The sequence below is a fragment of the Mirounga angustirostris genome, unplaced genomic scaffold (assembly GCF_029215605.1).
Source record: "Mirounga angustirostris isolate CCGP_5_RB_7025 unplaced genomic scaffold, mMirAng1.0.hap1 SCAF_1, whole genome shotgun sequence".
Taxonomy (NCBI): Eukaryota; Metazoa; Chordata; class Mammalia; order Carnivora; family Phocidae; genus Mirounga; species Mirounga angustirostris.
Window position 1 is genome coordinate 199,959,698 of NW_026991709.1, and position 19,235 is coordinate 199,978,932.

At 40.2% G+C, this 19,235-nt stretch overlaps 1 protein-coding gene and 1 long non-coding RNA gene across 5 annotated transcripts in view; one reads left to right on the plus strand and one right to left on the minus strand.

The window, feature by feature from the left end:
- SETD2 (SET domain containing 2, histone lysine methyltransferase) overlaps positions 1–19,235 on the plus strand; it is a 125,957-nt gene that overhangs the window by 103,442 nt on the left and 3,280 nt on the right. For 3 of the 4 annotated variants that reach the window (XM_064596875.1, XM_045862551.3, XM_064596868.1), the window contains 2 exons: positions 550–689; positions 3,209–3,320. In XM_064596875.1, coding sequence (XP_064452945.1) covers positions 550–689; positions 3,209–3,320 — 252 coding nt within the window. Of the gene's footprint in view, positions 1–549; positions 690–3,208; positions 3,321–19,235 lie in introns of those variants that run through there. The other variant, XM_064596879.1, reaches the window with a different exon arrangement.
- Positions 14,195–18,121, minus strand: LOC129045421 (uncharacterized). Its single transcript, XR_010413401.1, has 3 exons — positions 17,847–18,121; positions 16,381–16,661; positions 14,195–14,374 (listed from the first exon to the last, which is right to left on the minus strand). It is a non-coding gene; the product is annotated as an uncharacterized LOC129045421 (long non-coding RNA).

Here is a 19,235-nt window from a genome sequence, read left to right on the forward strand (position 1 = left end):
CCAACATATGAATTTGGGGGAAACAATTCAGTCCCTAATAGTGATTGTGAAGTTTTTATGTTTTTCAAAATGTGACATTAAATTTTTTTAATATAAATATGAAGTTTCAAACATACAGAAAAATCGATAATGGATAAATGTTAACATTCTGTCATACTTGCTTTTCAGATTTTTTCTTTAAAAAAAGAGAGAGAGAGAGCTCTATATAAAGCTAATTCAGCTCATCAGTATCCTGAAGTTGGTATATGCCATTTAGCATTGGTTTTATTAAGGTTGTAAGATACTGCTCTAGATACTGAGCTGCTGAGTATTTTTAAATGTGATCTCTTGGATGGTGAACTTGGAGCCAACTGTCAGTTTTCTGATAGATCCCTAAAGCTATTCATATACACCATCTCTGATCATTTCCCAGATTGGCCCTTGCTTTATCTTTTTTTAAAAGAAGAGGTGGATGTATGTTTTTACATATTGCTTAAGTAGGCTATGTTGTCCTTTTCAGCTAGATTAGAAGAGATGTCACTGATCAAGAATTTGTGTGTTTCTTTTTAGCCTGAAATGGTAGTGACAAATAATCTACTGGATCTGCCACCCCCCTCTCCTCCCAAACCAAAAACCATTGTTTTACCTCCCAACTGGAAGACAGCCCGAGATCCAGAAGGGAAGATTTATTACTACCATGTGATCACAAGGTAAGAAGGACTTTTGGGGGGGCTCCTGGGTGGCTCAGTTGGTTAAGCGACTGCGTTTGGCTCAGATCATGATCCCAGGGTTCTGGGATTGAGTCCCACATCAGGCTCCCTGCTCGGCGGGGAGCCTGCTTCTCCCTCTCCCTCTGCCTGCCTCTCTGCCTACTTGTGCTCTCTCTCTCTCTGTCAAATAAATAAATAAAATCTTAAAAAAAAAAAAAGGCGGTTGGGCATCCCAGATCAGCTTTCAGTTGTTCAAAGGAGCTGCCATCATAAGCGGAGATTTATGGATATTGGCTCGATGTCATTGTCTGCTGTTCATTGTGCTTGAGGGCTGCTAGATTTCCAGAATCACATCTTAAATGTTACGTCATACCTTAGACTTTAGTCCTTTTTAAAAGATAGATATATTTTGGTGTATTTTTAATCTGCAGGACTCTTGGAGAAAACTAATGTTAAAAAGATAATGACTTCATCTAACATTGTGTAGGTATCAGGGATCATGAGCAAACCTTTTCTATAAAAGGCCAGATATAATGAATATTTTAGGCTTTGCCAGTCAGTCTCTGTCACAACTACGCAATTCTGCCGTTGTGCAAATAGCCCATAGACCGTATATAAGTGAATGGTCATGTCTGTGTCCAATAAAACTTGATTTACAAAATAGGAGGCCAGATTTGGCCCATGAGCCATAGTTTGATGACCTCTACTATATGTAAAAAGCCCAAATTATCTTTTACCTAGAAGTTTAAAAAATGCATACATCTTTTAGACAGATAACTTTATGTGAATATATGTGCTTTCTGTGTGTTTGTGTGTGTGTATGTGTACACTCATTGGTATATAATCTTAAGTGAGTTGTTGGGATACATGTTTTATAATCTTTTTACCAATCTATATAGAACTTTATTAGTTATAGGTATATAGAACTACATTATTTTTAGTGCATGCTTATACTTTGTTTCAGGGGTCAGCAAATTATGCCCACAGGCCACTTGTATTTGCAAATAAAGTTTTTGGGGGAACACAGCCACCCCCGTTTATTTAGGAGTTATTTATGGCTGCTTTCACACTATAATGGCAGAGTAGAGTAGTTGTGACAGAGACCATATGGCCCACAAAGTCAAAGATATTTACTCTTCGATCATTTATAGAAAAAAAGTTTGCCAAATCCTGCTCTCTTGTATGGCTGTACAAAAATAACCCACCCTCATTGTTGGATTTTCACTGTTTTAAATATAACTCCAATCTTACTACCTTCTTTGGGTTGATTTCTAGAGGTGGAGTTGTTGGTTAAAAGAGATGGACATTTTAAATTGATAATTATTGTCAGCTTACCATTAAAAAAATTGTAGCAATGTAGCCTCCCACAAAAAGTATACAATAGTGCCTTTTTCTTTATGTAGTTTCTTCTAATCTTGTAAATCTAATAGGTGAGAAATCTTACTTTCATTTTTAATTCTTTTATTGTTGAAATGGACCATCTTCAGTAAATTATTGGCCACTTGTATCTTTTGTGAATTGCTTGTTTGGGACATCTGCCCATTTTCTGTCATTATTGTTAGATCTTTTTATCAAGAGTATTGCAAATGTCTTTGTAATGTCTTACGAGTTTAAAAATTTCATACAGTCAAATATTTTCCTTTATGCTTTATCAAGTGTCTGTGATGTTGCCGACTAAAGATACCATGGTAGGAGAGCAGAAGACCGCGGCGGCAGGACTAGCCAGCCAGATAGGCTGCTAGTTCTCGGAGGCTTTTGACATTTTAAGTGATTTTCCTTATAGCGTTCCCTGTGGCAGCTGACTTCAGACTCCTGAACAGGAATTTTCTTACTTCCAGTTGTTATCTCACAGATCTAGCTTAAAAAAAAAAAAATCTATGCTTGCGTATTTTCAAAGCAACTAATAAACATGCAGTGAGTTAACACGGTAGAACCCTTCTTCTTGCAGTTGAGAATATTTTGAGCTGAGGGCACAAGTTTTTAACCTGAAGTCTTTTCCATGCTGTCAGTCATTAAAGCAAAGGGGCACAACCACAGACAAGAAGGCTCCTAAAGCAAGGAACAATTTTCTCACTTGGCCAAGGATTGTGAGGAGTGTGTTGTGATTCATTTTATTTGGTCCAAGTACATGCTAGGTACAATCACTATTGGTCTCTTCACCTGCAGAGGGGAGGCAAAGGCAAGCACTGACTCCATGTACTTCTCAGGTTTTGTTAAATCCTCTTTCCAGAACATTAAGAGCCAGGTGAGAAATAGGATGTTTGGTTTTACTGCTCCTTTGACACCCAGTAAACATTGCCACCTCATTGGCTAGAGAAATACGGTGGACTAGATGATGTATGTCTCTGGGATAGAATCATGCTGCTGGGAAGATAGCAAACGAATGTCTCTATCTTATGAAGCTGACTTATTCTGTGCCTCATTATATATGTTGTATTTCATGTGTATATGAGTAGAGATGCCTGTGCCAGAGTTCTCTGCTTTCTGGCCATGACAGCATGGCTGTTCTTACCTTCTAGGCAGACTCAGTGGGATCCGCCTACTTGGGAAAGCCCAGGAGATGATGCCAGCCTTGAGCATGAAGCGGAGATGGACCTGGGAACCCCAACATATGATGAAAACCCCATGAAGGTGAGTGTGGCTTACACGTGTTTTCTGATCATTTGGGAATCTACGTCCTGTCATTTTGCAGGGCCAGTAGTGTGTGGTCTTGTGATTCTATTTTCCTTATTGTTCTGGAGAATTAACACATGTAATAAATACTGGACAGGACTAGGAAATCCAAACATTACAGAAGTATGGTATGTAGAGCAAAAAATAAAAGCCCTCACTTTCTTTTCAGCTGCTCTCCTATCGTCTTCCCTCTGTGGAGATAAATACTGTTAACTAGTGCAGGAATTCTCAACTGAGAGCAGTTTTGCTCCCCAGAGGACATTTGATAATAATATTTAGAGACATTTTTGGTTGTTGCAACTGAGGGGATGCTACTGGCTTCTAGGGGGTAGAAGCCAGGGAAGTTATGAACTATCTTACAGTGCACAGGACAGCCTCCCACAACAAAGAACTGGCCCAAAATGTCAATAGTGCCAAGGTTGTGAAACCTTTCTTTGGCATATGTTCTTCTAGACCTTTCTGGAAAACATACACACATACAGGTGTTTTTCTTTTTCTTTCTTTTTTTTTTTCCCCCATTTTAAACACACAGATACAATCATGGTATTTATACTCCATCATAACCTCCTTTAATATATCTCAGCTCTTTGGGTACTTGGCTGGCTCAGTCAGTGGAGCATGCGACTCTTGATCTTGGGGTTGTGAATTTGAGCCCCACATTGGGTGTAGAGATTACTTAAAATCTTAAAAAATATCTATCTTAGCTGTTTCCTTATACATCTGCTGCATTCTCCTTGATGCTCTATGTTTCTTTTTAAATGTGTTTTAGCTCATTAACTGAAATCTTACATAGATGGTATAGTTTAGTGTCCTGCCATTTGGGATTGATGGGTCTGGGAAAACATTAACTGTTTACATAAAACCTCACCAAAGGAGTATTCCACACACCCCCACCTTTTTTTTTTTTTTTTTTAAGAGTTGGGACAAATATTTTACTATGGAGATATTATTTTAGAACAAAGAAGGCAAAAAGCTTATTCCTCATCTCTCCCTCTGACAAAACAGTAAATAGGATTAGAGACCAAGTAAATTAAATACACAGTGACTGAATTATAACCATTTTTATCCCTATTTGTAACAGGACTCACTGTCTCCTAGGGTGAGGTGTCTTGAGTGAAATCAAAGACCGTATTTCTGTGTCCTAAGATCTGAATAGTATTTTTTTTATTTTTTATTTTTTAAAAAAAATTTTATTTATTTATTTGACAGAGAGAGACACAGCGAGAGAGGGCACACAAGCAGGGGGAGTGGGAGAGGGAGAAGCAGGCCTCCTGCTGAGCAGGGAGCCTGATGTGGGGCTCGATCCCAGGACCCTGGGATCATGACCTGAGCCGAAGGCAGACGCTTAACGACTGAGCCACCCAGGCGCCCTGTGTGTGTATATATATATATATATATATATATATATTTTTTTTTTTTTTTTTTTTTTTTAAACAAGAAGAGTCACTTAACTAGTTAAGTCATTGGAGAGGTAGGGAGAGGGAAGGAGGGCAGAAGGGAAGGAGCTGGAGTGAGAGAATAAAGTGAAAACAACATACCTTCTTTCACATTTTATTCACTTTGGGAGAAATGTTTTTCTTCCTTCATATATTTGGCATTTGCCAAAAAAAGTATGTACTTAAGTTAAATCCATGTGGAACTTGCTAAATTTCAGATGAATCATTTGAGTCACTTAACCGCATCACTGTAGCTATGCTATTGTCACATTTCTTGACTCATTTAGGAATATGCCCAGAATTGTCAGGCAACTGCCACTTAAAGTATCCAGAAGCTTACAGACAAAAACCACAGTAGCTCCCTCTTTCCAGACTTCTGTAGCTATGTTAGTTATATCTTTTGAAAAATAAACAGAAGGTATGAGAAGAGATCTCTGGTGCATACAGGAATACAGCTGAGCTCTGAGACCAGGTTTATCAAGCATGTCAAGAGACATTACCTTTTGCACCTTGACTGTTAATCATGATTCAGTCTTTTGATCTGTAGAATACTGCTTGATTGACTGTAGGAGAAGTATAACGCAAAATCTCGCTATATACATATTACTCAAAGTGAGTATATTGATCAGGTTGTATCTGATAACATACAGAGAAAGTAAGTAACATGTTCTAGTCAAGGCTGTGGGTTCTCAATTCCTGCCCTAGATTAGTTATACTAGATACATACACTGAATTCCAGAAAAGCTGCTGTGCTCTAAATTCACATGATATTCACAGTGACAACTGTGGAAAAATATGTGGGTATATAATTAGTTTTTAGTGGAAAACTAATCTATAAACATACTGGAGCGTCAGTTCAAAGTTAGGACTAGAATTAATACTGTTGTTGTGGTCAATAGATGGCAAAGTAACAGACTTAGTTTGGTTGATCAGATTTGAAAGTTGGGAGGGAATAGTCCACAGGTGGACTGGTACGGATGCATGTATCCCTTTCATGAATTGTAAATATGAAGCTCTTACTGCATGCTTATGTTGTGAAAGCTTGTGTGAAATTTGAAGGGCCAGACCTCAGCCAGGAAATTGGTCAGAGCATGGTGGATATAACTTGACTATGATTAAGGAACTTCAGAAGGAAAAAAATAGCTTTCTATGGCTATAGAGAAGTGTTTTCTCCTCGGGTCTCTACTTAGGGGTTTAAACCACCAACTAAAAATTACAATTTTTGTTTTAATTGTGTAGTGAGATAATGAGATGACCCCCAAGATGAAATTCCGCTTGGGAATGACTAAAATGGTGGAATTTCCCCTGTCTGATAATGGAAGAGTGTTCCTTGGTGCTCTTCTTAAAATGTCAGCGATAAGGGGCGCCTGGGTGGCTGAGTTGGTTGAGCGTCTGGCTCTTGATTTCAGCTAGGTCATGATCTCAGGGTTGTGAGATCGAGCCCTGCGTAAGCACTGGGCATGGAGCCTGCTTAAGATTCTCTTTCTCCCCGTCCCTCTGCCCCTCCCTCCTCTAAATAAATAAATGAGTGAGTAAATAAATAATAAAATATCAGCGATGAGAGGGAAGATTTTCTGTTTTCAAATAACGGTACCACACCACTCATGAGCTTAAATTTAAATTAGTGGTCTAATGTAAGAGACTGCAAAGAACTCGGTGTATTTTTAATACTTTTTTTGAAGCCTGGTAATAGGCTTCTGAAAAAATAATATATTTTAACTATATACTATTACTTTCTGTTTAATACGTGAGCATGTATTTTATCCCTCAAGGTGTGTTTCATTTGTTACAGAAGGACAGACCAGGAAAGTTAAGAAATCAGCATATTTGCAGGGGTGCCTCAGTGGCTCAGTCGGTTAAGCGTCTGCCTTCGTATCAGGTCATGATCCCAGGGTCCTGGGATCGATCCCCACATTGGGCTCCCAGGGAGCCTGCTTTGGCCTCTCCCTCTGCCTGCTGCTTCCCCTGGTTGTACTCTCTCTCTGTCAAATAAATAAATAAAATCTTAAAAAAAAAAAAAAAGAAACCTGCACATTTGCATTTATAGCAGAGAGGTGTTTGAAGGACTGTACTGTATACTTGTAAGAGTACTAGAATTTTCTCCAACCCGTATAGTGTAGCCTTTCTCTAGCATTTCTTAAAGGCTAGCCTCCTGACATTTGTTTCAGTTATATCATTAAATTATTTCAGGAATGTTAAGCAACAGACAACAAGGAGTCCATTCAGGAGTCTGCAAAAGCAAATATAAATCCAGTGCTTAACTCAAAAATAACTCTCATATATCACTATGCTTCTGTGTGTCAGGATAAAGGGATGGTGCATGTGTAAGGATGAGAAGGAGTGGGAAATTAGAAAGAGGAAACATTCCTCCTACCTCTTAATTGCCTAAGAGGGGTTACAGAGTGAGACTTCTTTTTTTTTTTTTAAGATTTTATTTATTTGTCAGAGAGAGCACAAGCAGGGAAAGCGGCAGGCAGAGGGAGAAGTAGACTCCCCACAGAGCAGGGAGCCCTATGCGGGACTCAAACCCAGGACTCTGGGATCATGACCTGAGCCAAAGGCAGACACTTAACCAACTCAGCCACCCAGGCATCCCCAGAGTGAGATGTCTAATGGAGATTCAAAGATGTCTGCTTTCAGAGAAAATAGGAGAGAAATTTTTCTGTTCTTCTTCTTTGCTATAGTACAAATACATACATAACTCTCTCTTGGAATTCAAATCATAATGAGTGTGCACAAAGTAATTAGGCTGCCAAATAATAGTTCTTATTGTGAACAAATAGTGATAGGTTAGAGGTGTCTTCTCTCCCACATGGAATCAGAGTCAGACCAAAACAGGGCTTTTATAAATAACTTCAGTTCCTTGAGTGCATTTGACTGTTAGTGAAATAAGTGTACCTTTCTACCTGAGCAGAAGATAAAAATAATTTGAAAAGGTTTTACACCTAATGTTCGATTTTATGTAAATGACACCTTTGGTAACCAGCTTGAAACATTCTAGCCATGTAATTCAGAATAAAGGAAAACAAACTGTCTTTCTATGGCCATTTACTTTTGTCTAAACTTTTTCTCCCTATTCTTGCATGTAAAATACTTTGTTGTTTGCGGCATCTTTAATATTACACCTTTGTATTTGCAAATGCTCTTTCAGTTGTGGATAACAAAAATGTAGCTCAAACCAGCATGAACATAAAAAAAGACATATTGGTCTGTTTACTTGGGAGTCAAAGATTATTACAATCTTTGATTCTGCTTCCCTCAATGTGTAAACATGACAAGCATCAAATCTGGAAATTCTTTTAAGGAGAACAGCCCAGTAATAGTTGGGAGTCATGTGTAAAGCACTGTGTGCTGTCGGTGAGGGTAAAGGATGATAGTGGTGTGACCTGAGCCCCCACCACTCAAATAGCTTACCTGGTCATGGGGTGATCACTGAGAGTCCTGTGTTAACTGTCTTTGATTTTCAGTTAGTGATTCACATATAGAAGCAGTCAGATTAGTTTCTGGATCACCAGGAGCTGAGTCAACCTCAGCTCTTATGAAGTAAGAGTTCAGTGATCTTTGAGTATGAATAATGAGCACGATTTTGGCATTGTTTTGGTCCATTATCCTGGAGGGTAGAAGAGAATACTTGTGAAATCCACTCAAGTGCTGTGTACCCGTGGAAGCTGGGAGAAGGCTGACCAGCACCTGTAGCAGAAGGCTGCCCCATCCATATGGGAAATTTCTGAGTGGGCAGTGATGGGGTGAACTGCCTGACTTCAGGAACATTTACATTACTTGGTGAAGGGCACTTTTGGCCATGTAGGAGAGCTGTTCTTCAGAGATTTTTCAAAATCTACTCACAGAGAAGAAATAAACTATATATGAAATTTTCACAGGTTAAATATTTAAGAAAGTTTTGTACAGATTTTGGCTTTAGGTTCTTTACCTATCAAGAACAAAAGGAGGGCGCCTGGGTGGCTCAGTTGGTTAAGCGACTGCCTTTGGCTCAGGTCATGATCCTGGAGTCCCGGGATCGAGTCCTGCATCGGGCTCCCTGCTCAGCAGGGAGTCTACTTCTCCCTCTGACCCTCCCCCTCTCATGCTCTCTCTATCTCATTCTCTCTCAAATAAATAAATAAAATTTTTAAAAAAAAGGTTTATTCAGCTTATCTATGACACAGAGGTACTTAATAAAATACTGATTGAATGAATCTGTCAGAGTAGCTGAGTGGCTCCTTGATTTCTACAATGTTTATGTCTCAAAGCTTCTGTCACAGCCCTAAAATTCGGAATGGGGCTACAGATAGAGGAATCTGTAAGCACCAATGCAGAACAATTCAGATTCTTACGAGTGGTTTTATAACATACCTTTTCATTACCCATAACTCTGACAGTCTCTGCCTTTTAATTGGTGTGTTTAATCTATGGTCATTTTAGTAAATGTGTCAATACGGTTGGGTGTAAGATCTATCCCCTTACTATTTTCTAATATTTCATCCGTCTTCTATGGGGGGGGGTTTGTGCTTTCTTTTGGATTAATTTATATTTTCCCTAAAATATTTCATTGGCTTTTCTTTCCTTTTTTTTTTTTTTTTTAAGATTTTATTTATTTATTTGAGAGAGAGAGAATGAGAGAGAGCACATGAGAGGGGGGAGGGTCAGAGGGAGAAGCAGACTCCCTGCCGAGCAGGGAGCCCGATGCGGGACTCGATCCAGGGACTCCAGGATCATGACCTGAGCCGAAGGCAGTCGCTTAACCAACTGAGCCACCCAGGCGCCCTTTATTGGCTTTTCTATTGGCTTATTAATCATTCCTCTTTGTTTTACTTTTTAGTAGTTGCTCTAAGGAGTGGTTCTCAGAGTGTAGTGTGGAGACCTTAGGGATTTTAAGACCCTTTCAAGGGAACCATGAGGTCAAAACTATTTTCACAGTAATACTAAAATATCATACGCCTTTGCCACTCTCATCCATTCACAAGTATACCATGGAATTTTCCAAAGGGTACATGAAACGATTGAATACAGAAGGAAATGAGAATCCAGCTGTCTTCTGTTAAGCCTGACATTAAAGAGATTTACAAAATGTAAAACTGTGCCACTCTTACCAATTTCTTTAGTTTTGGAAAAGAAAGTTATCTTTTCACAAAAAAATTATATTCACATATGATGGGTTTGTTAACGCTGTTTCAAAATAAATATTTTTTTGTTTGAATTTATTTTTTTAAGATTTTCTTTGAGAGAGTGTGCACACAAACTGGGGGGATGGGAAGAGGGAGAAGCAGACTCCCCACTGAGCAGGGAGCCAGATGTGGGGCTCAATCCCAGGACCCTTGGATCATAACCTGAGCTGAAGGCAGATGCTTACCATCTGAGCCACCCAGGCGCCCCTGAATTGAATTTCTAATATGGTAAATTTGGATAGATAGAACCCGTATGAACAAAAGCTCTCTGGGGTCCTCAGTATTTGAAGAGCAAAAAGGAATCCTGGGACCTAAAAGTTTGAGAACCACTGCTCTATAGCTTACAATATGAATATTTATCTTATTATAGTGTCCTCTTGTATCAAATACCATCTTATCGATAATTCTAAGAACCTACTTACATTTTGCCCCCCTCCTGTCCATTGTTCTGTTGTTGACATACTTTTTTTTTCATTCTTTCATATGCTATGAACCCCAGAATTCATTATTATTTTTTGCTTTAAGCAGTTTGTTATGTTAAAGAAATTTTTTTAAACTTGGGAGCAGTCTTTTATTTACCCACATATTTGCCATTTTTCGTACTCTTTATTCTTTCATGTAGATTTGAGCTTTTTCTGGAATCCTTTTCCTTTAGACTGAAGAATTTCCTTTAATATTTCCAGTATTTCAGGTCTAATGGTGATGAATTCTCTGTTTTTGTTTGTCTGAAAAAGGTCCTTGTCTTTCCTCTTTTTTTTAATAGACTGTTTTTTAGAGCAGTTTTAGGTTCACGTCAAAATTGAGTGCAAAGTACAGAGTTTCTATATAATACCCCCTGTCACCACACATGCACAGCTTTCCCCCACTATCAACAACCTGCCAGAGTGGCCCATTTATTACAGTGAACCTACATTGACATGTCACTATCACTCAAAGTCTGTAGTTTGCATTAGGATTCTTGATGTTGTACACTCTGTGGGTTTGATAAATGTGTAATGGTATGTATCCACCGTATCAAACAGAATAGTTCACTGCCCTAAATATCTTCTGTGCATCCCTCCCTCCTTTGCCACCTCCCTCATCCCTATCCCTGACAACCACTGATCTTTTTACTGTCTATCTAGTTTTGCTTTTTACAGAATGTCATATAGTTGGACTAATATAGTATGTCACCTTTTCAGATTGATTTCTTCCACTTAGCATTATACATTTAAGGTTCCTTCATATCTTTTCATGACTTGCTAGCTCATTTCTTTTTAGCACTGAATAATATCCCATTGTCTGGATTGACCACAGTTTATATATTTGTACTCTAGCTACTGAAGGACATCTTGGTTGCTTCCAAGTTTGTGCAAGTTTTTTATGGGCATAAATTTTCCATTCATTTGGGTAAATACCCAGAATCATGGGTATGGATCATATGATAAGAGTATGTTTAGTTTTGTAAGAAACTGCCAGACTACCTTTGTTTTTCAAGGATATTTTCACTGGATAGAGAATTCTAAGTTATACTTTATTTCTCCCTTTCACCACTTTAAAAGATGTTATTCCATTTTTTCCTTACTTATAGTTGTTTCTAAGAGGAAGACTATACTTTGTACCCCCAAATATGTCTTTCCTCCTTTCTGTCTGCATGGAGAAAAACCCTAATCTTATAATTGGTTTTTAAAAGATTTTGATTGTGATGTACCTTGGTGTTGTCTTCTTTGTGTTTAACCTCTGGTTTTTTTAGCTTTTTGGATCTGTGGATTGATACTTTTCATCAAATATGGAAATAGATTTTTTTATTTCAGTTATATTTTTCAGCTCTAAAGTTTCAGTTTGGTTATTTTTAATACTATCAATTTCTTTGCTATTTATATTTTCTTTTATATCCTTGAATGTTTATAATGTTCAGCTTCCCTTTTATTTCTGGACATGTTTCTCGTGATTGATTTTTCTGTGGTTATCAGATTAAAATCTTCTTGCTTCATGTGCATCCAGAAATTTTCATTTGAACACTGGACATTGTGATTGTTATGTCATTGAGTTTCAGAATTTTATTTTCCATTAAAGACTGACGGGTTTTGTTTTTAATTTTTGTTAGGTTGGGTCCAGAGTAGTCTTTTCTTTTGGAATGACTGCTACTATCCAAGATACGGTCTTTCTGGGGTCTCTGCTGAATGCCTTGGGTTAACACCAAGGTCTCTTCACTCCAACTGGTAGAAGCTCAGATGTTTCCCAGCCTTCTGTGAGCTCTGGAAATTGTTAGTTTATAGCTCATCTCAGACACTTTGAACTCCAGTCTTATCTCCTCAGCTCACTGAGACCAGCATGCTACGCTGTGCTTAGGTGTTGCTCCCTGCTCTGGGGTCTGGTACACGTGGAAAGCCAGGATACTCAGGGCATACCTCCTTTTTTCCCTTGCTTCTGGGATTGTAATCCAGTGCTGCTTAATGTCCAGTGTATGGCAACTGTTGTTCCTGTATTTTGTCTAGTGTTTTGGTTGTTTACAGTGAGAGGGATAGTTTGTTAACAGTTAACTTGTCACGGCCAGGAGCGCAAGTCTGTGGAGGGCTTTAAAAAAAACAAAACAAAAACTTAATTGAGGTACAACATACCTAACATAAAATTTAGTTGTCTTATGTTTATAGTTCAGTGACTTAGTAAATTTACCAAGTTATGCAACCATTACTATAATCTGTTCTTACAACATTTTTATGCCCCCCAATAAGATTTTTCATATCCCTTTACAGTTAATCCCCTTACCTATCCCAGCCCAACCACAGTTTATTTCATTCTTGATAGATTCACCTTTCCTGGACATTTCATATAAGTGGAATTATATAATGTATGGTCTTTTGTGACTGGTTTCTTACAGTGTAATGTTTTCAAAGTTCATCCTTGTTATCATATGTATCCACATTTCATTTTTATGACTGAATAATATTCCCTTGCATAGATGTACCACATTTTGTTTATCCATTCACCGGTTGGTGGACATTTGGGTTGTTTCCAGTCTTTGGTTGTTATGAATAATGGTATATGGACATTTGTGTTGGGAGTTTTGGACATGCATTTTCAGTCCTCTTAGGTGGATACTTAGGAGTGGAATTGGCTGGGTCATAGGATTAATTTGTGTTTAGCTTTCAAGAAACTGTCAAACCATTTTTCTAAAGTAGCTGTATCAGGGGCACCTGAGTGGCTCAGTGGATTAAGCATCTGCCTTCAGCTTGGGTCGTGATCTCAGGGTCCTGAGACTGAGGCCCGCATCAGGCTCCCTGCTCACTGGGGAGTCTGCTTCTCCCTCTCCTTCTCCCCACCCCACTCGTGCTCTCTCTCTCTTTCTCTCAAATAAAATCTTAAAAAAAAAAAATAAAAGTAGCTATATCATTGTACATTTCTACCCCAGCAGTGTATGAAGGTTCCGTAGGAGAGTTTTTATAGAAACAGGTATCCAAGGGGAAAATCCCACAAGTGTTAAGTGATGTGCTTCCAGCAAAAAACTCTGTGGACATTCACTCTGTATCTTAGCTTCTTAGCCTTTTATCTCTGATTTGTCAGCTTTACCATTTCTTGTATTTCTGTGAGAAAAATCTAAATGAAAGACATCTATCTATTCTTTGTTATTAACTCTTTGAACTGGGTGTAACAGATGAAAGAACAAATGAGTTTTAGGGGCGCCTGGGTGGCTCAGTCGGTTAAGCCACTGCCTTCGGCTCAGATCATGATCCCGGAGTTCCTGGATCGAGTCCCGCATCGGGCTCCCTGCTCAGCGGGGAGTCTGCTTCTCCCTCTGACCCTCCTCCCTCTCGTGCTCTCTGTCTCTCATTCTCTCTCTCTCAAATAAATAAATAAAATCTTTAAAAAAAAGAAAAAAGAAAGAACAAATGAGTTTTGATCTTCCAACCAAACTTGCCCTGAAGCACAAGTCAAAGGCTTGAGGTGTCAGTCTTTGGATCCCTTTCCAGACCATAGTTCTAACATCAGTATCTACTCTGACTTGGATAACTAGGGACTTACTTGGATCCAACCTTCCTAACCAGTTTATACCTGTACTCACCTCACTAGCATCTCAAAAGACAGGAGAAGGATGCCTGTGGGGTATGTTTTTATTCCTTCTGTCCAACTTTTTTTCATCTTTAGGGCTTTCGGGTAGGTTTTAATCCCCTTGGAGATACAGATTGTACCGTTGTATATTTTCATTAACTTATAGGCCTTGTGTGAGGTATTAGGGATAGAAAGAGAAATAAAACTGAATACTAGTCTTCAGGAAGTTCATTCTAAAAGAAAGAGCACATCAGGGCACCTGGGTGACTCAGTCGGTTGAGTGTCTGACTCTGGATTTTGGCTCAGGTCATGATCTTAGGATTGTGAGCTCGAGTCCCGTGTCAGGCTCTGCGCTGGGCGTGGAGCCTGCTTAAGATTCTCTCTTTAAAAAAAAAAAAGAAAAGATAGAAAGAAATAGCCACATCTATACACCAAGAATACAGTGGGATAATTGCTATATTAGAAGTCTGTACAAGGGCACCTGGGTGGCTCAGTTGGTTAATAAGCATCTGCCTTTGGCTCAGGTCATGATCCCAGTGTCCTGGGATCGAGCCCTGCACCTGCTTCTCCCTTTGCTGCTCCTCCTGTTTGTGTTCTCTCTCTCGCTCACTCCCTCTAAAATAAATAAATAAAATCTTTAAAAAGAAAAAAAAAGTATGTACAAAATGCTATGGGAGCACAGTGATTAATGGTCTGAGAAGATGCATCAGTGATATGTCACAGAAAACATGATTTTACCTATAGTCAAAGTGGGCAGGAAAGAGCATTCTAGGTAGATAAAGCAGTTTTTGCAAAGGCATAAAGTCAGGATAAGACAGAGTGTATATAGGAAATATAATTTGATACAGTGAGAGTTTGGTGCATATGGGGTAGTGAGAAAAAATATGGAAATGTAGGTCAATTTTAAATTGTCTAAGATCTTGGTGTCCTACTAATGTGATTACTGTATGATAGGTACTTGGGAGCCAGTGAATGCTTTTAAAGCAGGGGAATCAGATGTGTTTCCCTTGAGCAAAACAGGCTCATTTGAAAAGGTGAGATTGGTAGCAGGAAGATCAGATTGGAGAGTATTACAATAGCTTAGGCAAAGTGAGGAACCAAGAGTGGTGATGTTGGGGATTCATGCAAAGACATTTGAGAGGCATTGTGGTCAAGGCTTTGCAAATAAGTGGGTATGGAAGAGGCAAGGATGGCCCAAAGATGGCTTGGGGAGATAAAATCCCTTTATTCAGTTTAGGGGATGAAGGAAAGATCAGGAGGAGGTTTGGAAATAAGTTCAGTGTGGAATTTGAGCTTCTTATGGGATCCAGGGTAAGAATGGCTGGTAGATGGTTTGAGTCATCAGTAAATTGGTGTTTTTTTTGAAACATTAGCGGGGATATGGTACCCACATGGGGAAGGTGTGGAATGGGCAGAGAATTCTTTGAGGAGTGCTATGTGATGCTGGATGGGTGGTTTTGAAAGCATTTGATGCTGAGACTAAGCATCTGTGAGAGCCCTCCTTCTCTGTTTTCCTCCAGTGTTGTTCCCTCCTCTTGATCATCTTGTGCTCTCTTCCATCATCCATCATGTGGTGAGTGTAAAGTCAAGCCTTCCCTTTGAGGACCCAGATGCGAATCATTCCTGACTGCTTGCATGATTGAGAGATAGCAATTTTTACTGCTGCTTTCTGGCTTTTAATTAACATTTAGACATAAGTGTAGTAGATATCCTAAGTGTAACTATGTTGTGTTAAAATAGTGGTTGTGGAGTGTTTGTTGGGTTGAGGGAGATGGAAGAGGATGGGATCAGATGCCAAGAGTCTTTTCAATTGATGGTCCTATTTTTGGCATTCGGGTAATTTGCAAAAGGATTCCATATGAAATCACCTCCCAGCAATGGAGAGGGATCCAGGAAATCACATTTGAGAGAGGATTGTGAAAAACCAGAGCCCAGATCTTTGCAGAGCAGATGGTTAAGTTGCCCAATAAGCACAGCCTGGTTGATAGCTGGGGGACCAGAGAGAAACTCCCAGGACTGTACTACACTCAGGCCAGATGGAAAGAGTAGGAGGCCTTCTGGTTCTTAGTGATGTCTTTAGGACCTTAGTTCCAGGTTTATCAGCTCCACTTTTCTATAAGGGAAATAGATGGAGCCTGTTGTAATCTAGTCAGGCTTTTGAAACACTTTTTCTAGAAACCGCCTTGGCGATCTTTTTGTTCCTGTCCAGTCCTTCCTTCTCCAGTCCCCACCTTTTTGGGTTTTTTTTGACAGAATGAAGTGTGGTGCCTTATTTAGAACCAAACACTGAAATAAATATTTTTTTTCTTTCTACTACCAAAGGTGGTCGTAACTCCAAAACAGAATATACTGAGCTTTTATTACTTTCAAGGCTCCTTCTTACTTCACCTTTTAATCGATGTACACAGGCTCATGCATTGCAGAATTTAGGTTGAATCATGTGTAGTGTTTCTGATAACCTCAACTTCTTCTTCTGGATTCTTGCTGCCCTGAAAGATAAAGTTCCTCCTTGAATAATGTTTTACATTTCATGTTCCAAAGGATATTTAATTAAATTCAGGGAGAGAGAAGCATTAGGTCGGTATATCCTCTCTTTGTCAGGACTCCTTCCAGCCAGGCTGCACTCCTGAGTTCCAAGGCACATGCGCTTGTGACGTGGTCATTTCCGCCTGTATCACAGAGGATGGAGTTTGCGTTTGTTGTGTTAAACAGCCAGTGTATGGTTACCAGAGCCACCCAATAAGCTTAAAGTCATTCCCTTTCTAAGCCAAAAAGACTTGAAACCTCACCTTGGGTAATGTGAGGGTACTTAGGCCTTCCCTGTTATATTCATATCTAGTCATATTCCAGCCAGATTCCCTGGAATCCCGACATGCCCCAGATTAAGGCTGACAGCGAGGTGAGCTGTTAAAGGCAGTAAGCTCTGGCTATCTACCAGGCCCTCTGCCCACATTTCATTGTGTGCTCTCATCTGGCCACTGTTCGCATAGTTCCCCGCCAGGATCCTCCATTGGCTGATGATGCCCCATATGAGCCAGTGGATGGAAAAGGCAACCTGATTATTGCTGAGGCCCTGGGCAAACATTGCTTTTTTGCCTGTCCGAGTGCTTTCCCCCTCTCTGATGGGTTCCTGGAATCTCAGTGAGACCACTTGCATGACAGGTAGATGTTCTCTACCCCATGATACAGCTTGTTATATTTTTAGGACCATTGGTCTGGGCTAATGGTCTTTTCTGGTGCTAGAGGATTTTTAATTGGCAGTAGGCATTTGAGAAGGTTAATAACATTGGTTTTAAAAGTTTACATATTGTAGCGATGCTAACATTTTAAATGGGACTTTTCTGGAGTTGGGGAGGTTTTTCATGTCAGTGTTCGTCAAGTGCTATCCTTGGCTCTGACTGGCTCCAGGTATTGCTTGGCATTGGGCCTGAGTAAGTGTTAACCAGTTTCTGAAATCATTTCTCATGCCATTTGCAGACCACAGACCAAGAGGGGTACATGAATTTCAGTACTCCCTAGAGTACTCCGTTTGGTTTATGATTTCCATGAAGTAAGTCTAGGCACCCTTCATTTGAACATTTCCTTTCTCAGTCCCAGTTGCTCAGCACTCAGAACGACCACAAAAGCTAGACAGAGCTCAGTGGACTGTGCTCTGTAACTGTGTTTTTAAAGCCCTACCAACGTCACCAAGTCAGAGATTAAATTAGGAAGCTGTTAAATATGCACTAGATTTATTTAGCTTTCTGAACACATACCCCATTCAGAGGGAAGAGGAACATTCCCCTCTACACAGTACCCTCACTGAGAGCTTGGCCTCTTCTGTAGGTTCAGGAGCCTTGAGATGGTTGTCATACCTCCAGGGGCTTTCTGTAGCCTTTGCTGTTGCTCCTCATTTCTGAGATCTATAAGAGAACAGCTGAGGGTGTGTTGAAGTTGCCTTGGCTTATTCCGGCCATTCTTGATCCCTTGCCACCTGAGGCCTTATTGTGAAGCACAGCCGCACTCTCTCCTCCTGGAAAATAGAACCACAAAATCCCAAAGCCAAACATTAGAAAATAGAGTTACAGTGTGCTTTTTGGTCTTGTTTCCTGAATACAGGTCGAATCTGTATGTTCTTTCTATTCTCTGCCCTCCCTCCTCCTGCTCCCACAGCCACAGAAAGTAGAAAAATGGAAAATATGTAAAGCTTTTATAACAAATCAGCGAAAGCAGATTTGTAGCAGCCCCAAGCCAAGGGAGTGCCACCTTTCTCTGGAGCCAGTCCAGAGCAAAGGGAGTTGAACAGCTCCTTCATCACCAGCGCCTTCAGACTGTTTATGGAAATGGAAGAATCAGCACTGGGGGATGGGAGGGGAGTCGAAAAACTCTCTGCTCTGAGCGGCTAGCAGAAACAAGAAGTACCTATAATAGCAACTGTGGTTTCTACATCCATCTGAAATCCTGCAGAAGGGAATGCTCATAAATCTTTTCTGTGGAAAAGTACATTTGCTAGTGAGGGGCTTGATGGTTGGTGGTGGGCAAAGGTATGGGGAGATGGCCTTGCATGGCAGGTGCTCTGAATGCCAGGCCTGCCCAGCCCCCCTTACCTCTAGGCAGTGTCTGGTTAAGGGGAACTTGGCAGCCTCATCTCTAGCACAGTGGGAAAGGAGTGTTTTTAGGTTTGTCATCATCTTACCAGCTTGGGACAGAGTATCTTCTGTGTCTTAGCATCTATTTGTTCACTGACTTGGATGACCCTCGCCCCCTCCATCCCCCCTCCCCCAATACTGCCATATGTCTTTAGTCTTTATGTTCCTGAGCTGGAGATACCACCGTCCAGGGAGCCACTGCTGCATGCTGAGACTGTTTCGTGCAGTCCAGCCAGTTCTGCCTTTGGACAAGGAAAGACGATGAGTACATGGGGGAGTGGAGAGGCCTGCATGAGGACCATGTGTGGTCTGACCTTCCAGCTGTGTGGTGAAAGGTCTTCAGAACAGAGCATTTTAAGCCTTTGTCCTGGAATCCTAGGATGTCCGAGCTGGGAGAAGTGGGACTCACTGAGCCCAGGCCTCACTGGACAGTGTGGGTACTGAAGCCCAGAACAGGGACCTGAGTGGCCCATCACACAGCATGTTCCTCTGCAGACAAGGTGACTCTGAAACAACTGGAAATGTTTAGCGACATCGAGGATGTAACTTTAACTTAGGGCGGAGAATGTGGTTTATAGGAAGGAGGCCACAGCCAGATGACAGGATTGAAACGTG